The sequence below is a fragment of the Alternaria arborescens genome (genome assembly GCF_004154835.1).
Source record: "Alternaria arborescens strain FERA 675 chromosome Unknown contig_13, whole genome shotgun sequence".
Classification (NCBI taxonomy): Eukaryota; Fungi; Ascomycota; class Dothideomycetes; order Pleosporales; family Pleosporaceae; genus Alternaria; species Alternaria arborescens.
This window is the reverse complement of record NW_021167868.1, coordinates 245,350-268,691: the sequence shown is the minus strand read 5'-3', so window position 1 is coordinate 268,691 and position 23,342 is coordinate 245,350. Positions and strand designations below refer to the sequence as shown.

The following is a 23,342-nucleotide window of genomic DNA, read 5'->3' as shown; positions in this document are numbered from 1 at the left end:
GTTCAATCAGCCTTCTTCAATCGTCTCGATGTAGGGACATGACGTGACATTGCATCCCATGTAACATGAATCCATCGCGCTCCATAGTGACGACGAAGGAAATACCACTAGCGGAGGGTTTGAAGGTGCTGGCGAATGAGCTTGCGTGGGTTGCTGGTCTTGTCGAAGGGGTTGCCGGAAGAGTGAAGTTGGACTCGACAAAGCCAAGGCCCGTCCAGCCCCACCTGTCCCCGCGTCGCGAACGCGCCTGTCTTGGTGGAAGAGAGGATCCAAGAAATATCCACAGCAAGATATAGACGTCAACTGTCCTAGTATTGCCCGATCAAGCACCCACAAACCATATCCATCACGGCGCGTCATCTCGAGAACCTGACAACTTTGCGTGTCCCACAACTTGCAGCGGCCGTTCTGTTTGCCTGAATCAGCACATTCTCCGTTACTACCAAGAAATAAGACATTCGAGGAGATTGAAAAAAATAATATAGATCATGTATGGAGAAGCGGCCAATAAATTAGTAAGATTCAATGCACCTCCAATTTTGCTGCTCCACGACCTGTCTAACAAAGCCCAGGTGCAAAACGCGAAGCGCACTCTTGCCCTTCCCCATCTTCCGCCCTATGCCTCAGAGCTCACGCGCTCCATAGTCCGCGAAGTGCGCGACCTCGACAAAGATGTTTCGTCGATCCTCGCTCCCTACAGCGGCTCCTTCAACCCCAGCGCATCGCCTGAAACAGCCTGCGCTCTCCTTGTAAACCACTTGTGTATGCGCCGGAACAAGCGGTGTCTACTCGCCTACCACCGTGTGCGGAGCGACAAACTGGAGGAATACTGCTGGGAGGGTATCGATGTGCTGGAGCAACAGGGCAGCAAGGACCATAGTGGAGAAGGAGGGAGGGGGAATGGTATGGGTGCCGGAGGCGGAAAAGAAGAGAGCAGTCTGAGTCCAGAAGAGGAAGAATACGTGAGGCAGTACAGCGATCTGCTTGCTGCGTACAAGGGGCAATGGACCGACATCGATCTGACGGGGAGTCTGGAGCCGCCTCGCGATCTGTTCATCGACGTTCGCGTCCTAAAGGATGCGGGCGAAATACAGACGGAATACGGGTACGTGATGACAATCTCGGCATGCCGAAGGTTGTTCTTTAACGGGACAATATGCCCAATACCACGCCTCTGCTAACTGACTATAAGGTCCATAACCCTGACCAAGAACTCGCAATTCTACGTCCGGCATGGCGACGTTGAACGCCTTATCACGCAAGGATACCTCCAACGTCTAAGCTAATCTCTCTCCAATACATGTGAGATCGACTCTCCTTGCCATGCAGCATCACACAGCATGCCTTCTCAACCAACCAATTAACCTGGTATGTCCTCCCGTGGAGATATTGATTTAGCAAATCCTTCACACTTCCGTGACCTGGCCCCCAAAACACTTTTGTAAGATCAGCCCTGAAGCTGGGTTGCCGACCTGCATTCGAGACCAAGGGATATCCAGATCCAGATCTCAGTGGCGGCAAGGCTGTGTTTTCTGGAAGCACGCGCCGCCCACCATCACCATTGGGAGGAATACCACGCTGTCAGAAATCTTCACTGGACCTTGCCCCCCACAGACTCCTGTAGGATTCTTAAAATAGGCAGAGATGGACGCTAGATGCACTCTTTGCAGCAGGTCTGTTAGTCGGCCTGTGGACTGGGAGGAAGGATGCATGCAACTACGGCGCCAACACAGGCACATGTCCGACATGCATGTAAAATACCATTAATGGATCCTGGCTGGCGATACCGCCGTCAGTTAGTATCTGCATCGGTACGTCATTACATACTGGGCAATAGGTCGTAGTCATACCAAGGGATTTAGGTCAGAGAGCATAACTCGCCGACATTCGCTTGCATGTATATTGGCACGCATGTTCTGAGAAGTTTTGTTTGTTCACCATCTGTGGGCACACTTGTGTATGGAAATACAGAACTGGTAGTGAGACCTATAACTAGATCTTGACGAAATATTGCGTCTCCTGAAATCAAGACTGATCATTCCCACGTGATATATCGGTGAACTACGTGGTTGATCCATTAACGTACAATGATGTGGTCGCAACTTCAACACCGTGGTCCTTTTGCCATGGTAGAAGCCCATCAACGAAGAAATGACCTGCGACGGGGTGTGTAAATCAGAGAAAACATTAAGCGGTGTGTCAGGCCAGCACTTACGTTTTAGTACAGCCAAGGGATATGTGGTGAAGCCGATACTACTCTCTCAAGCGTAGTCTTATTAAAACCTTTAACTCCATCCGATGCCATTCTGATCAATCCAGTGAACCATCCCTCCCAATGCAGTGAACTGACGCCATGGAAAAGAAAAAAGATTGCAACAAGCGGAATTTACCTTTATCAAGTCTCTCAGACAACTGAATAACGCCCAGTTGGTCCGCGAGTCGCAGATGCGTCCTCAGCTGCAATTGTCCCCTCGCGTAGAAGACGGGTAAGCTCCATCATAGCCTGTGTGACGATGTTTTCGGTATCGCCCTCTACAAGAATGTACAATTTAGGAAGATCAGTCTCACCAGGCTGCTTGCCAGCTGGGTAAAAGTTGCCCTTGGTCGTGATAGAGACACCAGTTTGTTCCAGAATCTTGGCGACGTTGGTGCGGTTGGTGACGGCCCATCGAGCTTTCTGAGGGAAGTCGTTGATTTCAATAGTCGAGTGATAAAGACCAGCATCTGGGCCTTTGTTGTCGATGGGCTGACCTGCGTGGATCATACCCTTCTTGCTCAGTCTTCCGTCGACCTTGGAAGCAGCGGCCATTGCTCGCTCGCGCGCGGTCATCGGTTTGCCAGAAGCAGAAGCTTCAGGGCGTTCGGTCTTGCTAACCACAATCTTACTGTTTAGGAGCTTCATCCAGTGTGGTTGATCCTCGGCGTCAGCTGCAGCAGGGTCAGCGGCCTTGACGACACCCGGACCAGCAACTTCAGGCTTCTTAATGATCGGCGCAATCTCCTCCTCCTCGTCGCTTTCATCAACACCTTCGAGCTTGAGTTGACGCTTCTCGCGCTTCTTCTCAAGAGCACGTGCTGCGTCAAGCTTGTCAAGACCCTTACCACCGAAACCACCGTAGTACTTCTCGGTACCTGCCTTGGCCTTCTCATGGAACGTGTTAGCCATTTCTTGAAGCTCTGGAGGTACTTCTGTACCACTCTCCTTGAGTGCCTTGACAATGTGGAGTGCGAAGCGCTCTTGACCGGGGTTCTCGATGAGTGTGATGGCTGTGCCCTTGTTACCAGCACGACCGGTACGTCCGCAGCGGTGCACGTAATCTTCCAAGTGGGTAGGTGAATCGAAGTTTAGTACCATGGCCAGTCCAGGTACATCAAGACCACGAGCTGCTACAGATGTGGCAATAAGAATAGAAAGAACACCTTGCTTAAAGTCATTGATCGCTTCGTTACGATCGGTCTGATCTTTGGCTCCATGTATCGTGTTGACAGAGAAATACTTAGACTTGTAAAGCTTGGACAAGAGGTCTTCAGCTGTCTCTTGTCGCTCAGTGAAGATCAACACCTGGGCATTCTCATCTTCAGAGAACAGCTGACCAAGATATAGCAGCGTCTTGTGAACCTTCTTCTCATAACTATTCGGGACGACAGAGATGACCTGAGTGATCTCAGGAGCAACCTTGCTCTTGCCACCAATGGTGATCTCGGCTGGATCATGCAGTGCTTTGCGAGCCAAGGACTGCATGTTCTTTGGCATAGTTGCTGAGAAGAGGACAGTTTGACGATCAGGGCGTACATTCGCAAGAATCTTCATGACTTGAGGCTCAAAGCCCATATCGAACATACGATCAGCTTCATCAAGGACCACATAAGTGATACGTCGGAAAGAAAGCACTCTGCCTTGGTTGACGTTTGTCAGATCAATCATTCTGCCTGGAGTTGCACATAAGATATGGATGCCTCCACGCTTAATCATAGCGATTTGATCGGAGATGGGTTGACCGCCATAAGCACACTTGATCGTAACGCCAGATGCAGCGAGGAATGGTTTGAGCTCATTGACAATCTGGAGTGCCAGCTCTCGAGTTGGAGCGAGGATCAATCCAATGGGTCCATCAGTAGGTTTCAAAGGGCGTTGATCAAGGACATGACGAATCATAGGGATACCAAAGGCGAGTGTTTTTCCGGAACCAGTCTTGGCTACTCCGATAAGATCCCTACCAGAGAGGATTGTAGGCACACCTTGAGACTGGATACCCGTGGGCCTCTCATAGCCGATCTTAGTGAATACATCCATGGTAGCTTGCAGCAAGCCCATCTGGGCCCACTTGGTGACGGGACGGGGTACATCATCCGGCTTGACCTTGATACCATCAAGTTCGTGACGCAGATCGGCAACTTCTTCAGGTGTCATCTGTGCAACTTCGGAGGGTTCAGTGTAGAAGTTTTTCCTGAATGGCTCGTACTCAACTTTATCGTGGTTGACGGTAGGTACCTCCTTCTTCTTCTTCTTTGCAGCACGAAGGGCGAGAAGGTCTTCAGCCTCGACAGAGGTCTCGACAGGCTCAAGCTCGTCAGCAAACATAGCTTGACCCGAAGGAGCCCCACGGCTTGGTTGTGGCTCAGAAAGATCGGCCATGAAGGCATCGAGAGGGTCGATTTCATCTTCTTCGGCGCCTGCATTTTCGTCAACTTCCATCTTGTCGTCGGCGGGGGCTTCGACAGCAGATGCTTCTCCCATGGTTGCGTCTGCTTGGTTCTCGTTGGCGATCTCCGCACGACGCTTCTCAAGGCGAGCCTGGAACTCGGCGTTGTTCTCTTCGTCGTCACTGCCGATTCCACTCATCTCGGAGTCGTGGTCAGCGCCATCAGCCTCAGGCTCGGGTTCGTCGTTGGTGGTAAACTCGGGGAGGGCCTGGAGCTTGCGCTTTTTGGTGGGGCCTTCCTCGTCGAGCAGGGCTTTTCTGGAAGTCTCCTCTTCGGTCTCAGCGGCAGTCTTAGTCTTGAGACCGAAAGCACCAATGTTACCATTAGCCTTAGCGACGGGAGGTTCTGCAAGGGTCAGCCTGTGGTTCGTAGCAGAGGATCCAGAGAAAGACTTACTACTAGCGGTGACAGTCTTTCCAGCAGGCTTGGCCATATCTAGTGGGCGTGCTGCGGCGGAAGCATCCAGCCTGAAGGTCGACTTCTCGGGCTGCTTCTGTTTGAGTTTCTCAGTAGCGCTCTTCTGTAGAACAGCTTTGGTCTTAGCGGTATCAAGCTTTGCTTCAGCCACTGGGGCCGGCGGAGGTGTCGCAGCAGCCGAGGGTGTTGCAGGCGCAGTAATAGCTGGTGAAGCACCAGAGCCAGGCGTATCCGTCTTCTCCTTGCCCAGACGCTCTGCGTTGAGCTTCTTCCACTCGGCCAGCTTCGCAGCGCGGTCAGCGAGCTTGTCCTTGACCTGCGTCTCGGGATCTTTCTTCCTCTCGTCGCGCGAGGAAGGCTCCAGTCGATCGCGCCTGTCGTCGCGCCTGTCATCACGCCTGTAGCTGTCGGATCCAGGTGCCGGTGTGACAGAGGAACGAGAACCAGGCCGGCGAGAAGTGGAGCGGCGACGCCTGTCCCTGTCTCTGTCGCCATCGCGGTCGCGCCTGTAGCTGTCTCCACGGTCTACACCACGGTCGCCACGGTCTCGAGATCGGTCGCGGCGGCGAGGTGGTGGAGAGCGCGAACGTCGACGGTACGTGTCGCGGTCCCGCTCTCTCCGGTCATCACGGCGGTCCCGGCGGTCACGGTCGTCTCTAAATCGTCCCTCGCCATAGCGGTCTCCACGATCTCCGCGGTCGCGGTCACGGTCTCGGCGCGGGGAATGGCGTCTACGATCGTAATCAGTGTGGCGCGTCGCCATCTTGAGTCGGTGAAGTTACTGCTGTAATCAGTTTGAATGTGGCGTCCTCGAGCAGCAGATGCGGGCGGGTGCAATTGCGTGGGGTATAAGTGAGCTGCGGAGTTTGAAAGTTGTAACGAATAGGGTCCCCGAGCATGTTTCCTTGGCTGATGGTCGCCTGGCACGTGCGACGCGCTAAAACCGAAATCTTGGACGCTAGCGATAATTTTTGGGAAGTTGCGACAGTCCGAGGTGAACGTGACAAGTGAACATCAAACACCAGATATGTCTGTCAATCCGCGCAAGAGAAAGGTAGTTACGCGCCCGGCGCCCGAGCCAAGCGAATCGGAGGACGAGCTGGGCGACGGATTGCTGGAAGGCATCTTGTCGCATTCCGAGGACGACTCGGACGACAGCCAAGATGAAGATGCCGATACCGATGCCAGCAGTGTGATCGAGGGCCTGTCTGACGAAGACGAAGAGGAGGAGGAAGACAGCGACTCGGAGCAAATTCGTGAGGAAATGCGCAATCTGAACACCTCAGATGTTCCGCTGCGCAAGAAGAATGGAGTACCAACACATGAGATGGATCTGGACGCCTATGGCAATGCAACAGGAGCATTGGACGATGATGAAGATCTCAAGCCCAACTACACTGTCACAACGGACGCGCACGGCAATACTCGTTACATCTACAAGGAAATCGACCCAGTCTACGAGTCGGACGATTCTGACGCCGAAGCTACGAACACGATCGGCAACATCGACCTCAAGTACTACGATGAATACCCGCATATTGGCTACGATATCAATGGCAAGAAGATCATGCGCCCAGCAAAGGGCGAAGCACTGGACGCGCTGTTGGACAGCATCGACATACCGAAGGGTTGGACAGGCTTGACGGATCCTCAGACAGGAAAGCCGCTGAACCTGACGGACGAGGAGCTGCAGGTACTCAAGAAGCTCACAAGGAACGAGGTGGTCGAGGATGGATATGACCCATACCCAGAGATGGTCGCCTACTTCTCTGGCCACCAGGAGATTATGCCACTGAGCGCTGCACCAGAGCCTAAGCGACGATTCATTCCTTCCAAGCACGAGGCGAAGCGTGTCATGAAGCTCGTCAAGGCGATCAGAGAAGGCAGGATCCAGCCGTACAAGGCACCTGAGGAGCAGGAAGAGGAGCAGGACGTTTTCACTTTCGATGTATGGGCCGACGAGAAGCCACGACCAGACAACTCAATGCATATTCCTGCGCCTAAGCTGCCACCACCTGGCTACGAAGCGAGTTACCACCCACCGCCCGAGTATCTACCGGATAAGGCTGAGGAGCAGGCATGGCTGGAACAAGACGAGGAGGACCGAGAGACGGACTTCCTGCCCAAGGACTACGCTGCGTTGCGCAAGGTTCCTGGTTATGAGACATTCGTCAAGGAGCGATTTGAGCGAAGCTTGGATCTCTACCTGGCTCCTCGTATTCGAAGGAATCGACTGAATATCGACCCTGAATCACTTCTCCCCAAGCTACCTAACCCGGAGGAACTGAAGCCTTTCCCAACTACCTGCGCGGCGATATTCCGTGGACAAGAAGGACGCGTCCGTTGTGTATCGATCGATCCCAACGGTATCTTTGTTGCGAGCGGAGGTGACGATGGCTATGTGAGAATCTGGGAGATTTTGACAGGTCGCCAAGTCTGGAATGCAAAGTTGTCAGATGAAGAGGCCGTGGATGCCGTACAATGGAGACCTACCAAGGACGCCGCCGTAGTCGCTGCGGCTTGTGGCGAGAACGTCTATCTCATCGTACCTTTCACTCTTCTGTCACCCGACATTGAGCAGGCCAGTCGCGAAGTTCTCGACGCAGGTTGGGGTTACGCAACGTCGAAGCCGAAATCAAATGATGGTGAAGCACCCAAGCAAGCACCTGGCAAATGGTCCCGTCCTGGAGCTCGCCTTGAAAACAAGGGCGTCCTGGTTCAAGTCGAAGTCCGATCAGCTGTCAAGATTGTCAACTGGCACCGGAGAGGAGACTACTTCGCCACAGTATCGCCTCGGGGTCAAAGCACAGCAGTAGCCATTCACACCGTCTCAAAACATCTCACTCAACTTCCCTTCCGCCGCTTGAAGGGTATCGCTCAAACCGCACAGTTCCACCCTTCCAAGGCTATCTTCTTTGTCGCTACCCGCAACACCATCCGCAGCTACGATCTCGCCAAGCAGGAACTCGTTAAAATCTTGCAACCAGGTGCCAAGTGGATCTCCTCGATTGACGTACATCCTGGTGGTGACAACATCATCGTCGGAACATACGACAAGGTAAGTTCCGGTCACACCAAACTTTTAGTAAAGCATTCACTGACTTTCCATGCAGCGCCTCCTTTGGCACGATCTCGACCTCTCCAACAAGCCCTACAAGACTCTTCGTTTCCACAAGGAGGCTATCCGTGCAGTACGCTTCCATCAAGGTGGTCTACCTCTTTTTGCCGATACCTCCGACGACGGCACCATCCAAATTTTCCATGGAAAGGTTGTAGGCGACCTAATGGAGAATGCAACTATCGTACCCCTGAAGGTATTGCGTGGACACAAGGTCAAGAGCAGGTTGGGTGTCATGGGCCTAGACTGGCATCCTAGGGAGCCGTGGTGTGTGTCGGCTGGTGCAGACGGAACATTGAGGTTATGGAGCTAGATGTGTAATATGCCTTTTCTACATGACTTGCATTCTGCATGGCGTTGGAGCAATTACGGAAAATGCAACAGATTCAATGCTTTTGTCCCCAATCTGTATCCTTGGACTACTTGTGATCTACGGGCAACGACATATCATGTAATAGTGTACTGCCGACTGTGCTGGCTAGAAAAGACGAAACTTCAGCATATCGCTCATTGTGCCCAAATGGCTTATCATCTTTACAGCTTATGTAAAGATCCCTCTGATATGCAAAGGTCCTGCTGTATTGTCCAAGCATTTACATAGTCCAACTCATACCATCAAGCCTAGAGACCGGTTGGTGGTAACAAAAGCGGTCGTTGTCATGAACAACATGGAAGCAGGCAGGCAAGAATCGAGCGCACAGTATGCATTTGACATTTGAAAAATCCGAATATCGACCGCGCAAAAGATTATCGGATTTGTTAGCAACGTCTGTGGCGGATTGTGGCCAGGAAAGGTGTCTTTCGCAACACCGCGCTCGCCTGGCTCACCTGGGGCGTTGAGTGAACATTTCCCCACCGCGATCTACACCTTTTCAAACTTGCCTAACACGGTAACTCAGAGCCGTAACCCCCGACCTACCAATCTGCCAACGACAAATATCAAGTTCCCGCGAAGCCTAGGGCGTACGAATCTTTGGCAAGGTATTAGTTATCGATAATGAAATCCTGCTTTTTAAACATAAAAAAAGATGCAGTTTTCGATGAGTTATCACCAAAAAAAAGTATTGCCCAAAATGGTGTTGGGGCGGACCGGCAGCTTGGCGCGCAAAACTTTTGACATAGTTCTGTACCGCCGTCAACGGTTCTAGCGAAAGCTGCCGAATGCGGTATATTCAGACTACCAACCAGTGCGCCACCTACTGCATGTGAAGCACTTCGGTAATACGGTGCAAAGGCTGGTTCTCATCGACTATGCAGAAATCAGGTTTCTGCTAGCATTGGGTAAGTTTGTACGCGATTACATGAGACTGATTCTTGTTTTGGTTCCCGTTCCCTCTTAATACAGGTTCAACCATATCATGATATGCTATGCACGCTAAGACTGCCCACATCCCGTCACTTGCCACTTACATATACACATCTTCCCTACAAAATCTTCAAAGAAAAAAGGTCGGCCATCAAACGCCAGAAGGGTATCTATGAGCGTGCCTCAGCAACGCTCTCTAATGCATCCATCAAACAACCACCTACAACTCCATAACCTCCTGCGCCTCTTCCGATGCTTCTGATGATGACGATCCCGCGTTGAACAATTGCTTGATTTCGTGAGGATCCATGGTGCCCACGAATGCTCGCTTAACGAAAGTGAACCATTCCCTTGACGCCTTGTGTTTCTTATGATGCTTTCCTTTCTTCCCCTTCTTATGCTTGTGCTTCTTTCCCTTCGTCGTATTGAGCTCATCGTCTTCGTCTTCATCCGTCTCAAAATCTTCATCTCCGACCATGTCTGCTACTTCCTCTTCTTCAACTTGAGCACTTTTCGATGCAGATGATCCAATCTTCCTGGCATACTCCACCCACCGCCTTACTGTAAGATCGGAAAACCCCCTGTCCTTTTTCGTGTCGTACTCAATCTCGAATACGAACTCGTTGGGATGTGGCTCTGGCCGAGGTTGCTTGCCCTGGTGTTTTTTATGCTTGCCTTCGTTCCACTTCTTGTTCTCCAGCTTGCCATCGGGGCTGACTGCAAACCCGAAAATGGTACTTGCGGAGTCTTCGTTTATCGTAGTCTCGGCGGCGGCAGTTTCGGCAATCTCCGGCGGAGGCTCGAGAAAGTCGTTGTTGATGTGCGTGAGGTTTGCAAAATATTGAACATGTCGCGTCCATGTTAGAGTCTGGGGCGAGTATGCCGGACCAGGCGGGGCGGATTTCGAGGGGCCGTCTGGAACCTTGAATTTGTACTTTCGTTGCTTCTTCTTGTCTTTCCTGCCTTTGTGTTTCCTCTTTCGCGCAGTCTCCACGTCTCGTAAGTATTCTTCATCGTCGTCGAAATTGGTGGCGGTGATCGGCAGTTGCTCAACGGGTGTATCGATCGTTGGTGGGCTGATAGGGCTAGAAGCTACGTTGAGGTGTTCCAGGCCAGTAATATTGTACTCGATGATGCGAAGGGTGGGGAAGTAGTTCGGTACTACGCTGGGTGCGACGTGTGTTACCGCATAGCGTTCAGCGTATCTCCCACCAATCTTCTCCAGATACTTCTTCCTCTCTTCCTTCCGATCTTTCGAGGATTTCCCAAACATGGATACGAACCATGCCCATACCGAATCTCCGTCCTCCCCTTCATCGACATTCTTCGAGCGCGACTTCTTGTTCGACTTCGCTGGGGGCGCAGGTAGCTGAGCCCAGGCTTCTCTTAGATTAAGTAAGTAGTCGGACGCAGACGCCACTGTTACTTCTCCGTCTTCAAGAAGATTGATATCGTTGGCTAACGAAGGCCTGCTTTTGATTGCTCCCATTTTTCCATTTTCTGTATCCTTTTCGATATGTTCGAAATCCTGTAGCATGAAGTGATCGATATTCATGTGCCCATAGAGGCTTCCTACGATGACGTCTCGGAACTGTCGCCCGAAGAGTGCGTACTTTTGCCAGCATGTCTCGTCCCAACTTTCTTTGCTGTCGACTCGAGCGGGTGGTACATGGCCGATGAGTATAGCCTTCATGCCGCGATCTCGCAGGATTTGAAGCTGAATGCGCAGCCATTCCATGTGTTCGTACCCGGGTTCGTGTTTCTTTGCGCAGCCGTCAACAGCCGAGTTGGAGGTGAAGAAGTATCTGCGCAAGTCAGTCTCTTTCCCAGAGATATGATTTCCTTTGCCACTTACATGGTGTTCAAGCTGATAACAGCCAGCTTTCCTGGAATCACCTCGACTGAAAACCATCCTCCTTGCTGGAACTGATGTCTTTGCGCCTCAGGTATGAAGCCCCGCCATATGTCGAGATACTTGATGGTCCATCTGTTTGGGCCGGGTGTGAAAATATTGTGTGGCATGATATCGTTGTTTCCCCAAGTCGGTACTATGGGTATCTCGAAGCTGTTGGGGCCATGGCCCTGGCCGCTCAGTCCAAAAACTTCGGCGAATTTGGAGACCATGTACTCGTTCTGCTCGATGACCTGCTTCTGCGTCCGTGGTATGTCCTCGTCATTGTCGTGTCGCGCCGAGTCGCCGGTCCATATTATGAAGTCTATATCGTCTTTTAGGTTGTCTTCTATCCATTTGAACGTCTGGTTGACAAGCGCGAAGGGGGAGTCGCAGCCGGTAGTTTCTGCGCCATAAAGGCCAGCGGGTCCATGTCTGCGATGGCACGCCGCGTCGGATTCTGTGCTGGAATATGTCTTGTAGAATGGGTCTGGATGAAAGTCTGCATCATGACGTTAGTCGCGACTCTGCCCTGAAGATCAGATAAGACGTACCTGTAATATGGAGGAACCTGCCCGCAAGCTTTCGTCGACTATCCGCGTCTATGGATCCAGAACCCGCATCGCGGCTGTTTTCTGCAGCACCTGCCGCGTTAGGCGGGACCGCTGTCGCGTGTGCCCAGAAAAGCAGCCCGCATAAACATACGTCCCGTACGCGCAGCATGTCTATCATGGTGAAGAGTCAAGACAAGGCATTTGCGAGCAACTCTGGGGTGTCGTGCGACTGTATATCCAGGAATACTATGTAGAAGCGCCGCCGCCGAAGACAGGATACCCTGATGGCCCGTCGGGGAAGGAAGGCGCAACAGGGAGCCACCACTGGAGCACGATCCTTCAGCAACCCTTGTCATTGGTGCGTCATTGCCCGCGCACTAGCACATCTCCCACACATCCCCCAGCATGAGGCATACACATGCCCTTCCCCACAGCCACACATGTCTCGCTAGTACTACGCGTCCGTTGATCGTGTGATGTTCAAGTGCCCGACATTCTTCGCCTCGAATTTGCTCAGTGTCTGTTGCTCAATATGCCGCAACCACCACCCCAACTATCACTCACCGCTTGGCTTCCAAGCCACGTGTGGGCCGTCGAATACTCTAGACAACCAAGAATCCAACCCGGAGGGCGGTAGATCTTGAAGATTGGGCAGCAGATGACTCGCGTGATCACATTTCATCCTTCACGTAAGCCAAGGCTGCAGTCGAAAATAATACCTCAACATCAGCGTGCAGTAACTTCACATCACGCAGTGAGCCGGGAGGGTGATGTGTGTAGTTCATTGCATATTGCAGACCTGCAGGTGCTGAATCTACATGTTGCTAAAGATGAATTCTCTCTTTGCAGAAAGACCTTCCCTTCTTGAAATATCATGTGCACTATCCCAAGTGCTTTCGATGCTTGTTCAACAACCTGTACGCTAGTTTTTATTTGCGCCGCCCAGCGAAAATCATAAACCCCGGGACGCGCCCTAACTAGGCAGTCCATGCAATACAGTGAGAAAGACGAAGAATCAAACAGTGCCCGTAACTAGTCATATCTTGAGTAGTCAACCGAGCCGAACACCTACGCTATGCTGCAAATATACATGACGGTGTGTGCCGCCGCCGTAGAAATCGAAAACGCCCATATGCCGATGATATGAGTTATGAATGATGTATAGGCATACTATGCATCCGTACAGGAATGGATCCTCAAGCGCCGTTCTTTTGTCCGTTTGTTGGAGTCGCGCTCGCCGCTGGCTTCTCTTGGCTCAGCATCTTGTTGTACATGCCCTTGACAGCCGCGACAGTGACGCCAGGCCGAGGCCAATGGTGGTTGATGGTGTAGTTCCTGTCATTAGTTAGCGTCTGTGTGCAGAACATCGTTATGCATGCTTACCATAGACGATCCTCGAGCTCCACATTATCCCGAGTCTCTGCGCGGATGAAGTTGCCGATGGCGATCAACTCAATCTTAAGGACCTTGACCATGGTCTCCTTCTGCGGGTAGTTCTTTGGTGTCGCCTTTTTAAGGCGGCCCAGATTGTCGCGCACAGGTCGAAGCTTCCGCTCAAGGAAATCATCCGGCTTCTTCTCCTTAGGCTTGGGCGTCTCCACACTGCGGTCGGGTACTTGGCTCTGACTATGAGAGCGTGGACGGTCTTCAGAAAGGCGTGGTCGCTGTCTATCCATATCGCCGTTCGACTTCTTACGGTTTTCTGGCGTACCATTGCGATCAGACGTCTGCGCACGACGATCAATGCTGCCGCGGTCGTTGCGATGTTCCTTGCGGTGGGCATCAGATGGCCTGTATTGGTCGCTATGCCTAGGGCGATCATCTCGGCTCCGATCGTGATGGCGACCTTCAGTTCGACTGTCAGGACGACGGATCTCGCTACCGCTATGGGCGCGATGCGTAGGACGCTCTGAATCCCGTCCTTGCACCTTGCGTGCTAGGCCAGCTGGAGCAGGACTAGCAGAGACACCCTTATCTGCCCGACGCGCGATATTCAACTGATGCTTCTTGTTGTTGCGGTGATGGTTTTCCATCAAGCGCTTGACATTGGGGTCCGACGTGCTCTTGTCTTTGAGAACAGTAAGCAAATAGTTCGCGCGACGAACCAGATGCACAGCACCAGGGGACTTGGCATTCTTCTCGTCAGCCTTGGTCCGCTCTTCCTTCTTGTCGACACGGTGCTCCTCGAGGTAGAACTTGTCTGTCAATCCAAGATCTGGATCGTCACGAATGGGGATCCACGCGCCGTAGCCGTGGCGCTGGATGCCAATACAAAGCATACCGTCTTCACGTGCACCCCAGGGACAAGAGTAGCTTGCAGGCTTGATAGCGTCCGGTACACGGAAGTTGCGCCACTCCGATGTTGCCTCAACCGCTTCCTTCAGGACGCGCATCTCGATAGGTCGCTCCAGGATGGTCTCTGCGTTGACCTTTTTGACGTTACCGAAGTCGAAAAGGACAGCTTTCTTGTCCTTCTTCGTAATCGGGCGCTTGGTCTCAGCCTCCAAGTTCTTGAGCCTAGTCTGCTCGTCCTTAACGAGCTGCGTGCTCATGGCAATGATCTCGTCGAGCGTAGCTTTGACGACACCCATGTCACGACCGACAAGCCTTGCCGCGCGAAGCATCTCCTCGCCACGCTCATCGAGCGAGCCATACCGGCAGTATGCGCCGATAAGGTTACGAGCCTCCTTCGTGTTAAGAGGGCGCTTAGGGTCACGCTTGACGCTATCGTCTTGCTCGGATTGCTCATCATCATCGGCATCGACTTGAGAAGCCTCAAGTGCTCGCTTCTTTGCAGCTCGCTGTTCTCGTGCGCTTGCTGAGGCTGCTTTGCGCTTCCGTGGAGCATTCTCCTCAAGCAGCTTCTGAGTCTCTTCTTCATCTTTCCGCTGCTGAATGTCAGCCTTGACTGCCTCCAACTCTTCTTTTGGAATGATGTCGTCCCATTCGAGATCGATCTTGACATCAGTGTACTCAAAGTTCCTGAGGAACTCTTCGCCACCATCAGATGTAAGACCAGCAGCCTGCTCGGTCTTGTGTTCTTCAGCATTCTCCAAGACTGAATCAATGTCGAGCTCCTCTAGCTTCTTCTGATTGCCAGATTGCTCGAACATCTTCTGTCCACGGCGCTTGAGAATGTTGTTGATATCGTCGGCGGAAGTGGGCTCTGCTGCAGCACGACTCATCTTGTCGTTGAGCTCCTTTTGCTGACGATCGGTCACACCACGCTGGATTGTGATGAACTCAAGCATGCGCTTGTTGCGAGCGCGCTCCAGAATCTCCTCTTCGATGGTGTCTTTCGAGACAAGACGATAGACACTGACAGGCTTCTGTTGACCGATACGATGAGCTCGAGCCATGGCTTGCAGATCTGCCTGAGGGTTCCAATCGGAATCGAAGATGACGACGGTATCAGCAGTCATCAAGTTGATACCGAGACCACCCGCCCTAGTCGATAGCAGGAAGCAGTAGTCCTCGCTGCCGGGAGAGTTGAAGTGATCGATAGCGATCTTCCTCTCTGCCGCTGGGACTGTGCCATCTAGACGCTGGAAGGGGTAGTTGCGCAGCTTGAGGTAGTCGGTCAAGATGTCCAACATGTGCACCATTTGACTGAAAATGAGCACGCGGTGACCGTCGGCCTTGAGCTTTCCGAGGAGTCGATCCAACAGCATCATTTTACCACTGGAGGTAATGAGGGCCTTCAGAGTCTCCTCTTTTGACGCACCAGGCTTGACGAGCTTGTTTTCGGCGTTGGGGAAAAGCAGAGCATGGTTACTAGCCTTCTTCAGCTCCATGACAATGTTCAATAGAGACTGCTTATGGCCCACACCACCCTCATTGAGAGCCTCGTAGTTGCGGGTGAGGATGTTCTTGTAGTATTCCAGCTGAATGTCAGACAGTTCAACTCGAAGGATCTTCTCAGACTTAGGAGGTAGGTCGTTCTCCACCTTCTCCTTGGTGCGGCGAATCATATAAGGCTGAATGGCTGAGCTGAGTTCGGCAAGCTTCTGGCTGGCATCTTCCGAAGCGAGATCAACGTTCTCGTCAACGGTGATCTTTCCTGGCATAAGAAAGTCCATGAGGGCAGCTAGCTCACCCAGCGTATTCTGGATGGGAGTACCAGTGATGAGAAGTCGACATGGTGCCTTGAACTGTCGCAGCCTATCGTACAGCTGTGACTCGCGGTTCTTCAATCGGTGAGCCTCATCGACGGCAAGGAACTGCCAGCTGATGCTCTGCAAGAATTGCCAGTCCGCAAGAACGTACTCGTACGTCGTCAACAGTACGTTGAACTTGATCTTCTTAGTGTTGCCGTCGACCAACAGCTCCTTGTCCCGAATGATGCTGCGGGCCTCTTCTCTACCGGTGTAGATGACATAGTTAACATCGGGTGTCCAGTTGTTGAAGGTGTCCGCCCAGGCAGGCATAGTCGATAGTGGCACAACGCAGATCATGGGGCCGTCTTGCCTCCTATCATGCCTCAGCCAGTTGATGAAAGACACCGTCTGCACTGTCTTTCCGAGACCCATCTCATCGGCAAGGATGACATTTGTGCCTCGACACCAGTTGTGCGCAAGGAAGTTGACACCCTGAAGTTGGAAGGACCTCAGTTGACCATACTTGATGTAGTCAGGTTGCGTGTCCAACTTGACAAACTTCCTGCGAGTATTCGGATTCGCCTCGCGGGCGTCGGAGGAGGGTCGGTTCGACGAGCGGTCAAGAAATCGATCGATCTCGGACTGCGACAAGCGGCTGACCAGCGACGCAGGTTCCCATGTGCAGAACTCGTATGTCAATCCCTTCCACTTGACAAAGTATTCGAGCTCATCCTCGCCGTCTCGTGAGTCAATGACACGCTCTACGACGTGGAAGTCGAGCTGGCTCTCGCGCTCAGCTTCGCGTGCGACCATGTGTTGCTCGTACTCTTCTGGGTCGGCGTTCTTGCGGCTGTAGACATACATGTCGTTCTGGACAGGGCCCTTGTAGTAATTGTCCAACTTGCGGTAGCCCTTGTATGATGCAGCCGTCTTGTAGTCTTCCCATGTGGAGTGGTAGTGTGCCTTGTCTTGCCATTTGACCAAGTATTCGAAGTCGCGCTTGTCAAAGGAAGGGTCCATTTCTGCCATCAGTCAGCACAAGACAGCATGAAAGATCGATAGCTCGCCTTACCTAATCCATCCTTTACTCGATGGTCAAGGATCTTGTCAATGACGGGGCCAGTATCCTCTGGCGCGGTCGCCCAGTAGTTGGGTGTCATATCGTCATCATCCTCCACGAACTCGTCCTCATCTTCCTCCTCGTTGTAGTTCGCAACCTGTGCACTGCGGCGTACAGAGAACCGGACCTCGGCTTGGGATGGAGGCTCGCGGCCTGCAGCAACGGCTTGCTGACGTTGGCGTTGCTTCTTGGTTGGGATATTGCGACGAGCACCCACGTAGCCATCCGACTCGGAGTCGGAGTTGGCTGAGCGGTAGACTGGTGTGGGTACGTTTGAGGCTAGGTAGGCGGATTAGTACGACTTCAGATGGACAGGATGGGGCAGACAAACTCTTGCGCGAGGCTGTCCTCTGTCGCTTGCGGGGCTGATCAGAGCTGTAGTCCTCATCATCTTCGTCATCACTATCCATCTAAAGAGAGTTAATAATAGCTTCTTCTGTCATCTGAGAGTCACTTACGATGCGACGACTAGGGCGGGCACGACCCTGAACTGCGGTTAGCTCATGTGCATAGAGAAGAGACTGGAGGTGCCACGTACGCTGCGACGCAGGCCATAGAGCTCCGGGTTCTGTTCTATATAGTCTTCCTTCTCGTCGCTTGCCTTGCGCTTGCGCGGTCGAGTTGACTCTTGTGATGAACTCCGGGCGCGGTCGCTCTCTTCCTGCGCAGACGGCGGTGACTCAGAGTCGTAATCGCCGTCTGGCTCGCCCTCGGCATCGACATCGTCGGACGAGTCTGAAGCAGCAGCCACTTCGTCGTCTTCGTCGTATTCCTCTCCTGGCGCGTCGACATCGGAGGCTTGGTCAACTGCGGCGGCCTCTTGTGAGTCGGACTGCTCGCTATCGCTGTGGTGGGAAGAGCTATCGGCGGTCGCCGTATGGGCTGCGAGAGGCGACAAATGACCGTTTGTGTATGGTACCGAGGCGACATGGCCCGGTGAAGAGGGCATCATGATGGACGTGGCTGTGGTTGATGGTCAGCACGATATTTCAACCTTCTGTGGGCTCCAGCGGCTCGGAGCGGGTGCGTTGGATAGAGCAGAACTACGCGATCCAGAATAGCCAGAAAGCGACCAGGAACCAGGGTGAAGACTTGTGCAATGGAAGTCTGATGGAATGCGGTGCTGGTGGATGAGCGCTTGACGGAAGAAGGGCGGTGGAGTCGCGTGAGCCGGTGGGTGCGCGGACTGAGTATGCAAGGCGATAGGGAGCTTTTATATACGCTCTTTGCGCAGCGACGGACCGTGTTCTACGTGAGAGGCAAGTTGCTGGATGCGTGGGCGTGATCTGGCGATGGGATTGATGGACACGGACAAGGCCGACAGCAGGCAACTCCGGCAGGTTCGCGGGTGAAAGTTACGCGACAACAGACTCAAAAAGGGAATATACGTACAGTCCATGTCCAAGACACCCTCGAAATGGGTAGTGGGGGTTGGTGGTCTTGGGGGTGAGGTATAGGCTAGGTAGGGTCGTGATCTCTGGAGCGCGGAGGTTCCTTACAGCGTTCAGCGCTAGCCCCAATTTCAGCCTTGCCCTTTGTATACGGCGAATCAGAAGCCAGCGAGTAAGCGCACCTAAAGGCCGACAACGTCAGTGTCCACACTTCTTTCACGTTGTTTCTTTCTACTCTGTGCAGTCGTCAGGGATACCTCCTTCATTCTCCGCCTCCAGACTCCGAGCGCGCCTCTACAGCAGTGACTCTCGCCGAGTCCACGCACGCACTGCTTAGCCGCCAACTTCTTCACAGTTTGCGACTCCCAGGCAATCCACACCAGCAATCGCCAGAACAACAAAGCCGCCGCCAACATGTCTGACAAGCTCACCCGGTATGTCACATGCCTTTGTACACCTTTCCCATGCCTATTTGCTAACACAGTCCAGTATTGCCATTGTCAACTCGGACAAGGTACCCCACTACCCCTCCACACACAAAAATTGATCCCCGACTAACACGAGCATCTTCGCCATGACAGTGCAAGCCCAAGGCAAGTGCATCCCCCCCTTTGCGCCCTCCTTATCCTAACACGTCGCAGAAATGCCGACAAGAATGCAAAAAGTCGTGCCCAGTCGTCCGCACGGGCAAACTGTGTATCGAAGTCGACTCGTCCTCCAAGATCGCCTTCATTTCTGAGCGCCTCTGCATTGGATGCGGTATCTGCCCAAAGAAATGTCCCTTCGACGCCATCAACATCATCAACTTGCCCACCAACCTCGAGACCCAGGTCACCCATCGATACTCGGCCAACAGCTTCAAGCTGCACAGGCTGCCTATGCCCCGTCCGGGCCAGGTCCTGGGTCTGGTTGGAACAAACGGTATTGGCAAGAGCACAGCACTGAAGATCCTCAGTGGCAAGCTTAAGCCTAACCTTGGTCGCTACGACAACCCGCCAGACTGGGAGGAGATCCTAAAGTACTTCCGTGGTTCTGAACTTCAGAGTAAGAGAAGCAAATTTTTGGTCAAAGGACTAACTCGCTAATGGCGCGCAGACTACTTCACAAAGGTTCTAGAAGACAACCTCAAGGCTGTCGTCAAGCCCCAGTATGTCGACCAACTTCCAAGGGCCATCAAGTCAACCGACCGCTCCGTGGGCAAGCTCATTGGAGCCCGCTCGCAGATGGATAACCTCGACGAGATGATTGACGAGCTGGAGCTGCGCCACATTTTCGACCGCGACATCGGACAACTGTCTGGTGGAGAGTTGCAGCGTTTCGCCATTGCTCTCGTCTGCGTCCAGCAGGCCGACGTATACATGTTCGACGAGCCGTCATCTTTCCTCGATGTCAAGCAGCGTCTCGCAGCTGCCCGCAAGATCCGTAGTCTGCTCCGCCCCGATGACTACGTCATCGTCGTCGAGCACGATTTGTCCGTATTGGATTATCTCTCCGACTTCATTTGTGTCCTTTACGGAAAGCCTGCTGTCTACGGTGTTGTCACCCTGCCTGCATCCGTCCGTGAAGGTATCAACATCTTCCTGGATGGCAACATCCCTACCGAGAACTTGCGTTTCCGTGAGGAATCGCTGCAGTTCCGTATCGCGGAAGCCGGCGACGAATACATGGTGGACCACAACCGTGGCTACAGCTATCCCAGCATGAAGAAGACCCTCGGAAGTTTTGAACTCAACATCGAAACCGGTTCCTTTACTGACTCCGAGATCATTGTCATGATGGGTGAGAACGGTACTGGAAAGACCACTTTCTGTAAGATGCTCGCTGGTGCTCTTCAACCTGACGGCGATATCAAGGTTCCCAAGATGAGCATAAGCATGAAGCCCCAAACCATCACTCCCAAGTTCCAGGGTACCGTTCGCCAACTCTTCTTCAAGAAGATCAAGGCCGCTTTCCTGAGCCCTCAGTTCCAGACTGATGTCTACAAGCCGCTCAAGATGGACGACTTCATCGACCAGGAAGTGCAGAACCTCTCTGGTGGTGAATTGCAGCGTGTCGCCATTGTCTTGGCCCTCGGTATCCCAGCTGATATTTACCTTATCGACGAACCTAGTGCCTACCTTGACTCCGAGCAACGTATTGTTGCGTCACGTGTCATCAAGCGCTTCATCATGCACGCCAAGAAGACTGCCTTCGTCGTCGAGCACGATTTCATCATGGCCACCTACCTCGCTGATCGTGTCATTGTCTTTGACGGCCAGCCTGCTGTCAACGCTCGCGCCAACAAGCCTGAGTCTCTTCTCACTGGTTGCAATACCTTCTTGAAGAACCTGGACGTCACCTTCCGCCGTGACCCCAACTCTTTCCGTCCCCGTATCAACAAGGACAAGTCTCAGCTCGACCAAGAGCAGAAGTTGAGCGGAAACTACTTCTTCCTCGAGGATGATAGTTGAAAAGGTTCTTGAGAAATGGAACACGCCTCCCTCCCAGCGGCGCCCGCGAGGGCACGTCAAGACCGGGATGACTAAAAAGGGCAACAAGAAGCGTGGCTTGAGAGGATGCGCTGTGAGCCTGCTAGATGATGGGGAGGGTGCGGACGAAGAACTTGAGGAAGATCGCTGCCTTCTCATCGGCGGTCGACCTCCTGCGCTGGTCATCTCGAATAGTGCATAATATCGACAAGGAAACGCACTATGTCAGCCAGCCCGGGTCAAGTTAGGTGACCGCCGAATATTTGGAGGATGTTGCAACACGTCTGTTGCAGATGACAGATTTCGAAACGTTTTAAGCCGAAAATTCATCTAGTCATTAATTTCACCAACACGATAGAGAGCATACAATGACAGTACAGATGATGTTCTCCGCCATAAATAATTCGGCAACTCTCCTTCAATACCATCTCGTGATACCCAGCAAACTTCATATACTCTTTTCTCGTCAACTTCATTATCTAAGATAGGTATCAAGGATCTACATATATTCACTCACGAAGTGCATCTCGCAAAGGTTAGCTTGGGTAGACTAGTGCTCACGTTGGTGGACAAATTATGTCACGAACGCCCTATCATGTTCCGGACGCCCTAACATGTTCTGAACGCCCTGTGAATTTCACGCTAGCACAGAGAAATATCAGGTACGGCGAATCTAGTGCTGTTTACAAACTTCACGAAATAATACTGGACGACAGATAACTCTAATCAGTCACACTTTGCACTATGGCTACTGCTCCATATGCTGATTCAATGGAAAGTTCGCCTCCACGATCAGCTGCTGCCAATGAGTCGGATATGGAACTCCGTGCCAACAATCGAGACCTTGATGAGATGCGTGTAACGGAACCGGAATTCTCGCTACCTCCCGTCGACGGTGGAATGGCTGCATGGCTTTTCCTGTTCTCGGCCTTTGTTCTGGAGATTCTTGTCTGGGGTAAATCTTTCCGTCTCTGTTCACATGTAATTAAGCCAACGCTTATCCTGACTAACGCTTTGCAGGCTTCCCTTTCGCTTTCGGTATATTCCAAGAATACTACACCTCGAACCCACCATTCGCCGGCTCCCGGAACATACCTATTGTCGGGACTTGCGCAATGGGCCTGATGTACCTTCTGTCGCCGCTCATCTCCGGTTTCTTCGCGTGGTATCCTAATACTCGACGTCGATGCATCATCATCGGGCTGATCATCATGTGTCTTTCTCTGGGACTCAGCTCGCTGAGCCAGACCGTTCCGCATCTAATTGCTAGCCAGGGAGTTTTCTATGCAATTGGAGGTGCGCTGTGCTATGTTCCAGTGGTTGCATTTATGGAACAATGGTTCGTGAAAAGGAAGGGCTTGGCTTTTGGAATTATGTGGGTATGTCTATACCTACGAACCTCTTTCGCATCCTGTCTTTTCCTAGGGAAACATTCTCGTAGCTTTTCTCTGCCGACTGACTCTGTGACAGGCTGGCACTGGTATCGGGGGCATCATAATTCCCCTACTACTGCAATACCTCCTCGGTAGATACGGCTTCCGCACCACTCTTCGTATTTGGGCAGCTGTTCTTTTCGCAGCCACCGTCCCCTTGACTCTATATCTCAAGCCGCGCCTTCCCATTTCGCAAGCCACCAAGCACCGGAAGTTTAACTTGAGGTTCCTCCGAAACAAATCGTTCCTCCTTTTTCAACTCGGCAACGTTCTTGAGGGCTTCGGCTACTTCGTCCCCTCTATCTACCTCCCCACATACGCTAGAACTCTCGGCGCATCAAGCCCTGTGGCTGCCCTGACCCTCATCATGATCAATGTGGCCGCTGTCTTTGGTTGCGTGGTCATGGGTGGAATCGTGGACCGCTGGCATATTACGACATGCATCTTCTTGTCGACTGTTGGATCCACGCTCTCTGTTTTCCTTCTTTGGGGGTTCTCTACCAATCTGCCTCTTCTCCTCGTCTTTTGTGCTGTATATGGTTTATTTGCAGGGAGCTATTCAACGGTGTATCCAGGCATTATGAAACTCCTGGAAGGCAACGAGCAGGGCACCGACTCAATGATGGTATTCTCGGTGCTTGCAGCTGGTAGGGGTATTGGAAATGTTGCTTGTGGGCCGATGAGCGAGGCATTGTTCCGAATGGGGGACGTCGGAGGCAGAGGGTTGTATGCCAGTGAGTATGGGCCGCTTGTGCTACTCACTGGTATCAGCGCTGCATTGGGTGGCGTAAGCTGCTTTGGGAGGATTGTAGGATGGATTTGAGTTCTGATCTGAAATGGTCT

At 52.5% G+C, this 23,342-nt stretch overlaps 7 protein-coding genes across 7 annotated transcripts; 4 read left to right on the top strand and 3 right to left on the bottom strand.

The window, feature by feature from the left end:
• Positions 1–488: 488 nt before the first annotated feature.
• AA0111_g6214 (DNA replication complex GINS protein) lies at positions 489–1,286 on the top strand (the record flags this gene model as incomplete). The annotated part of the gene is made up of 3 exons (XM_028652412.1): positions 489–515; positions 573–1,105; positions 1,193–1,286. The coding sequence occupies 3 exons, from the start codon at positions 489–491 to the stop codon at positions 1,284–1,286; spliced, it is 654 nt and encodes a 217-aa protein (XP_028506186.1).
• Positions 1,287–2,404: 1,118 nt separating this feature from the next.
• AA0111_g6213 (Pre-mRNA-processing ATP-dependent RNA helicase) lies at positions 2,405–5,884 on the bottom strand (the record flags this gene model as incomplete). The annotated part of the gene is made up of 2 exons (XM_028652411.1): positions 2,405–5,049; positions 5,101–5,884. The coding sequence occupies 2 exons, from the start codon at positions 5,882–5,884 to the stop codon at positions 2,405–2,407; spliced, it is 3,429 nt and encodes a 1,142-aa protein (XP_028506191.1).
• A 264-nt stretch (positions 5,885–6,148) lies between these two features.
• AA0111_g6212 (Ribosome biogenesis protein) lies at positions 6,149–8,552 on the top strand (the record flags this gene model as incomplete). Its single annotated transcript, XM_028652410.1, has 2 exons — positions 6,149–8,179; positions 8,235–8,552. 2 exons carry the CDS (start codon positions 6,149–6,151, stop codon positions 8,550–8,552), a joined length of 2,349 nt encoding a protein of 782 aa, XP_028506192.1.
• A 1,213-nt stretch (positions 8,553–9,765) lies between these two features.
• Positions 9,766–12,168, bottom strand: AA0111_g6211 (Endopolyphosphatase; the record flags this gene model as incomplete). Its single annotated transcript, XM_028652409.1, has 3 exons — positions 9,766–11,350; positions 11,401–11,938; positions 11,991–12,168. The coding sequence occupies 3 exons, from the start codon at positions 12,166–12,168 to the stop codon at positions 9,766–9,768; spliced, it is 2,301 nt and encodes a 766-aa protein (XP_028506189.1).
• Positions 12,169–13,186: 1,018 nt separating this feature from the next.
• On the bottom strand, positions 13,187–18,159 carry AA0111_g6210 (Chromodomain helicase; the record flags this gene model as incomplete). Its single annotated transcript, XM_028652408.1, has 6 exons — positions 13,187–13,325; positions 13,374–17,109; positions 17,160–17,486; positions 17,539–17,617; positions 17,666–17,692; positions 17,746–18,159. The coding sequence occupies 6 exons, from the start codon at positions 18,157–18,159 to the stop codon at positions 13,187–13,189; spliced, it is 4,722 nt and encodes a 1,573-aa protein (XP_028506190.1).
• An 853-nt stretch (positions 18,160–19,012) lies between these two features.
• On the top strand, positions 19,013–21,048 carry AA0111_g6209 (Translation initiation factor; the record flags this gene model as incomplete). The annotated part of the gene is made up of 4 exons (XM_028652406.1): positions 19,013–19,032; positions 19,088–19,112; positions 19,240–19,642; positions 19,694–21,048. The coding sequence occupies 4 exons, from the start codon at positions 19,013–19,015 to the stop codon at positions 21,046–21,048; spliced, it is 1,803 nt and encodes a 600-aa protein (XP_028506054.1).
• A 762-nt stretch (positions 21,049–21,810) lies between these two features.
• Positions 21,811–23,322, top strand: AA0111_g6208 (hypothetical protein; the record flags this gene model as incomplete). Its single annotated transcript, XM_028652405.1, has 3 exons — positions 21,811–22,021; positions 22,087–22,445; positions 22,537–23,322. 3 exons carry the CDS (start codon positions 21,811–21,813, stop codon positions 23,320–23,322), a joined length of 1,356 nt encoding a protein of 451 aa, XP_028506053.1.
• Between the last annotated feature and the right edge of the window lie 20 nt (positions 23,323–23,342).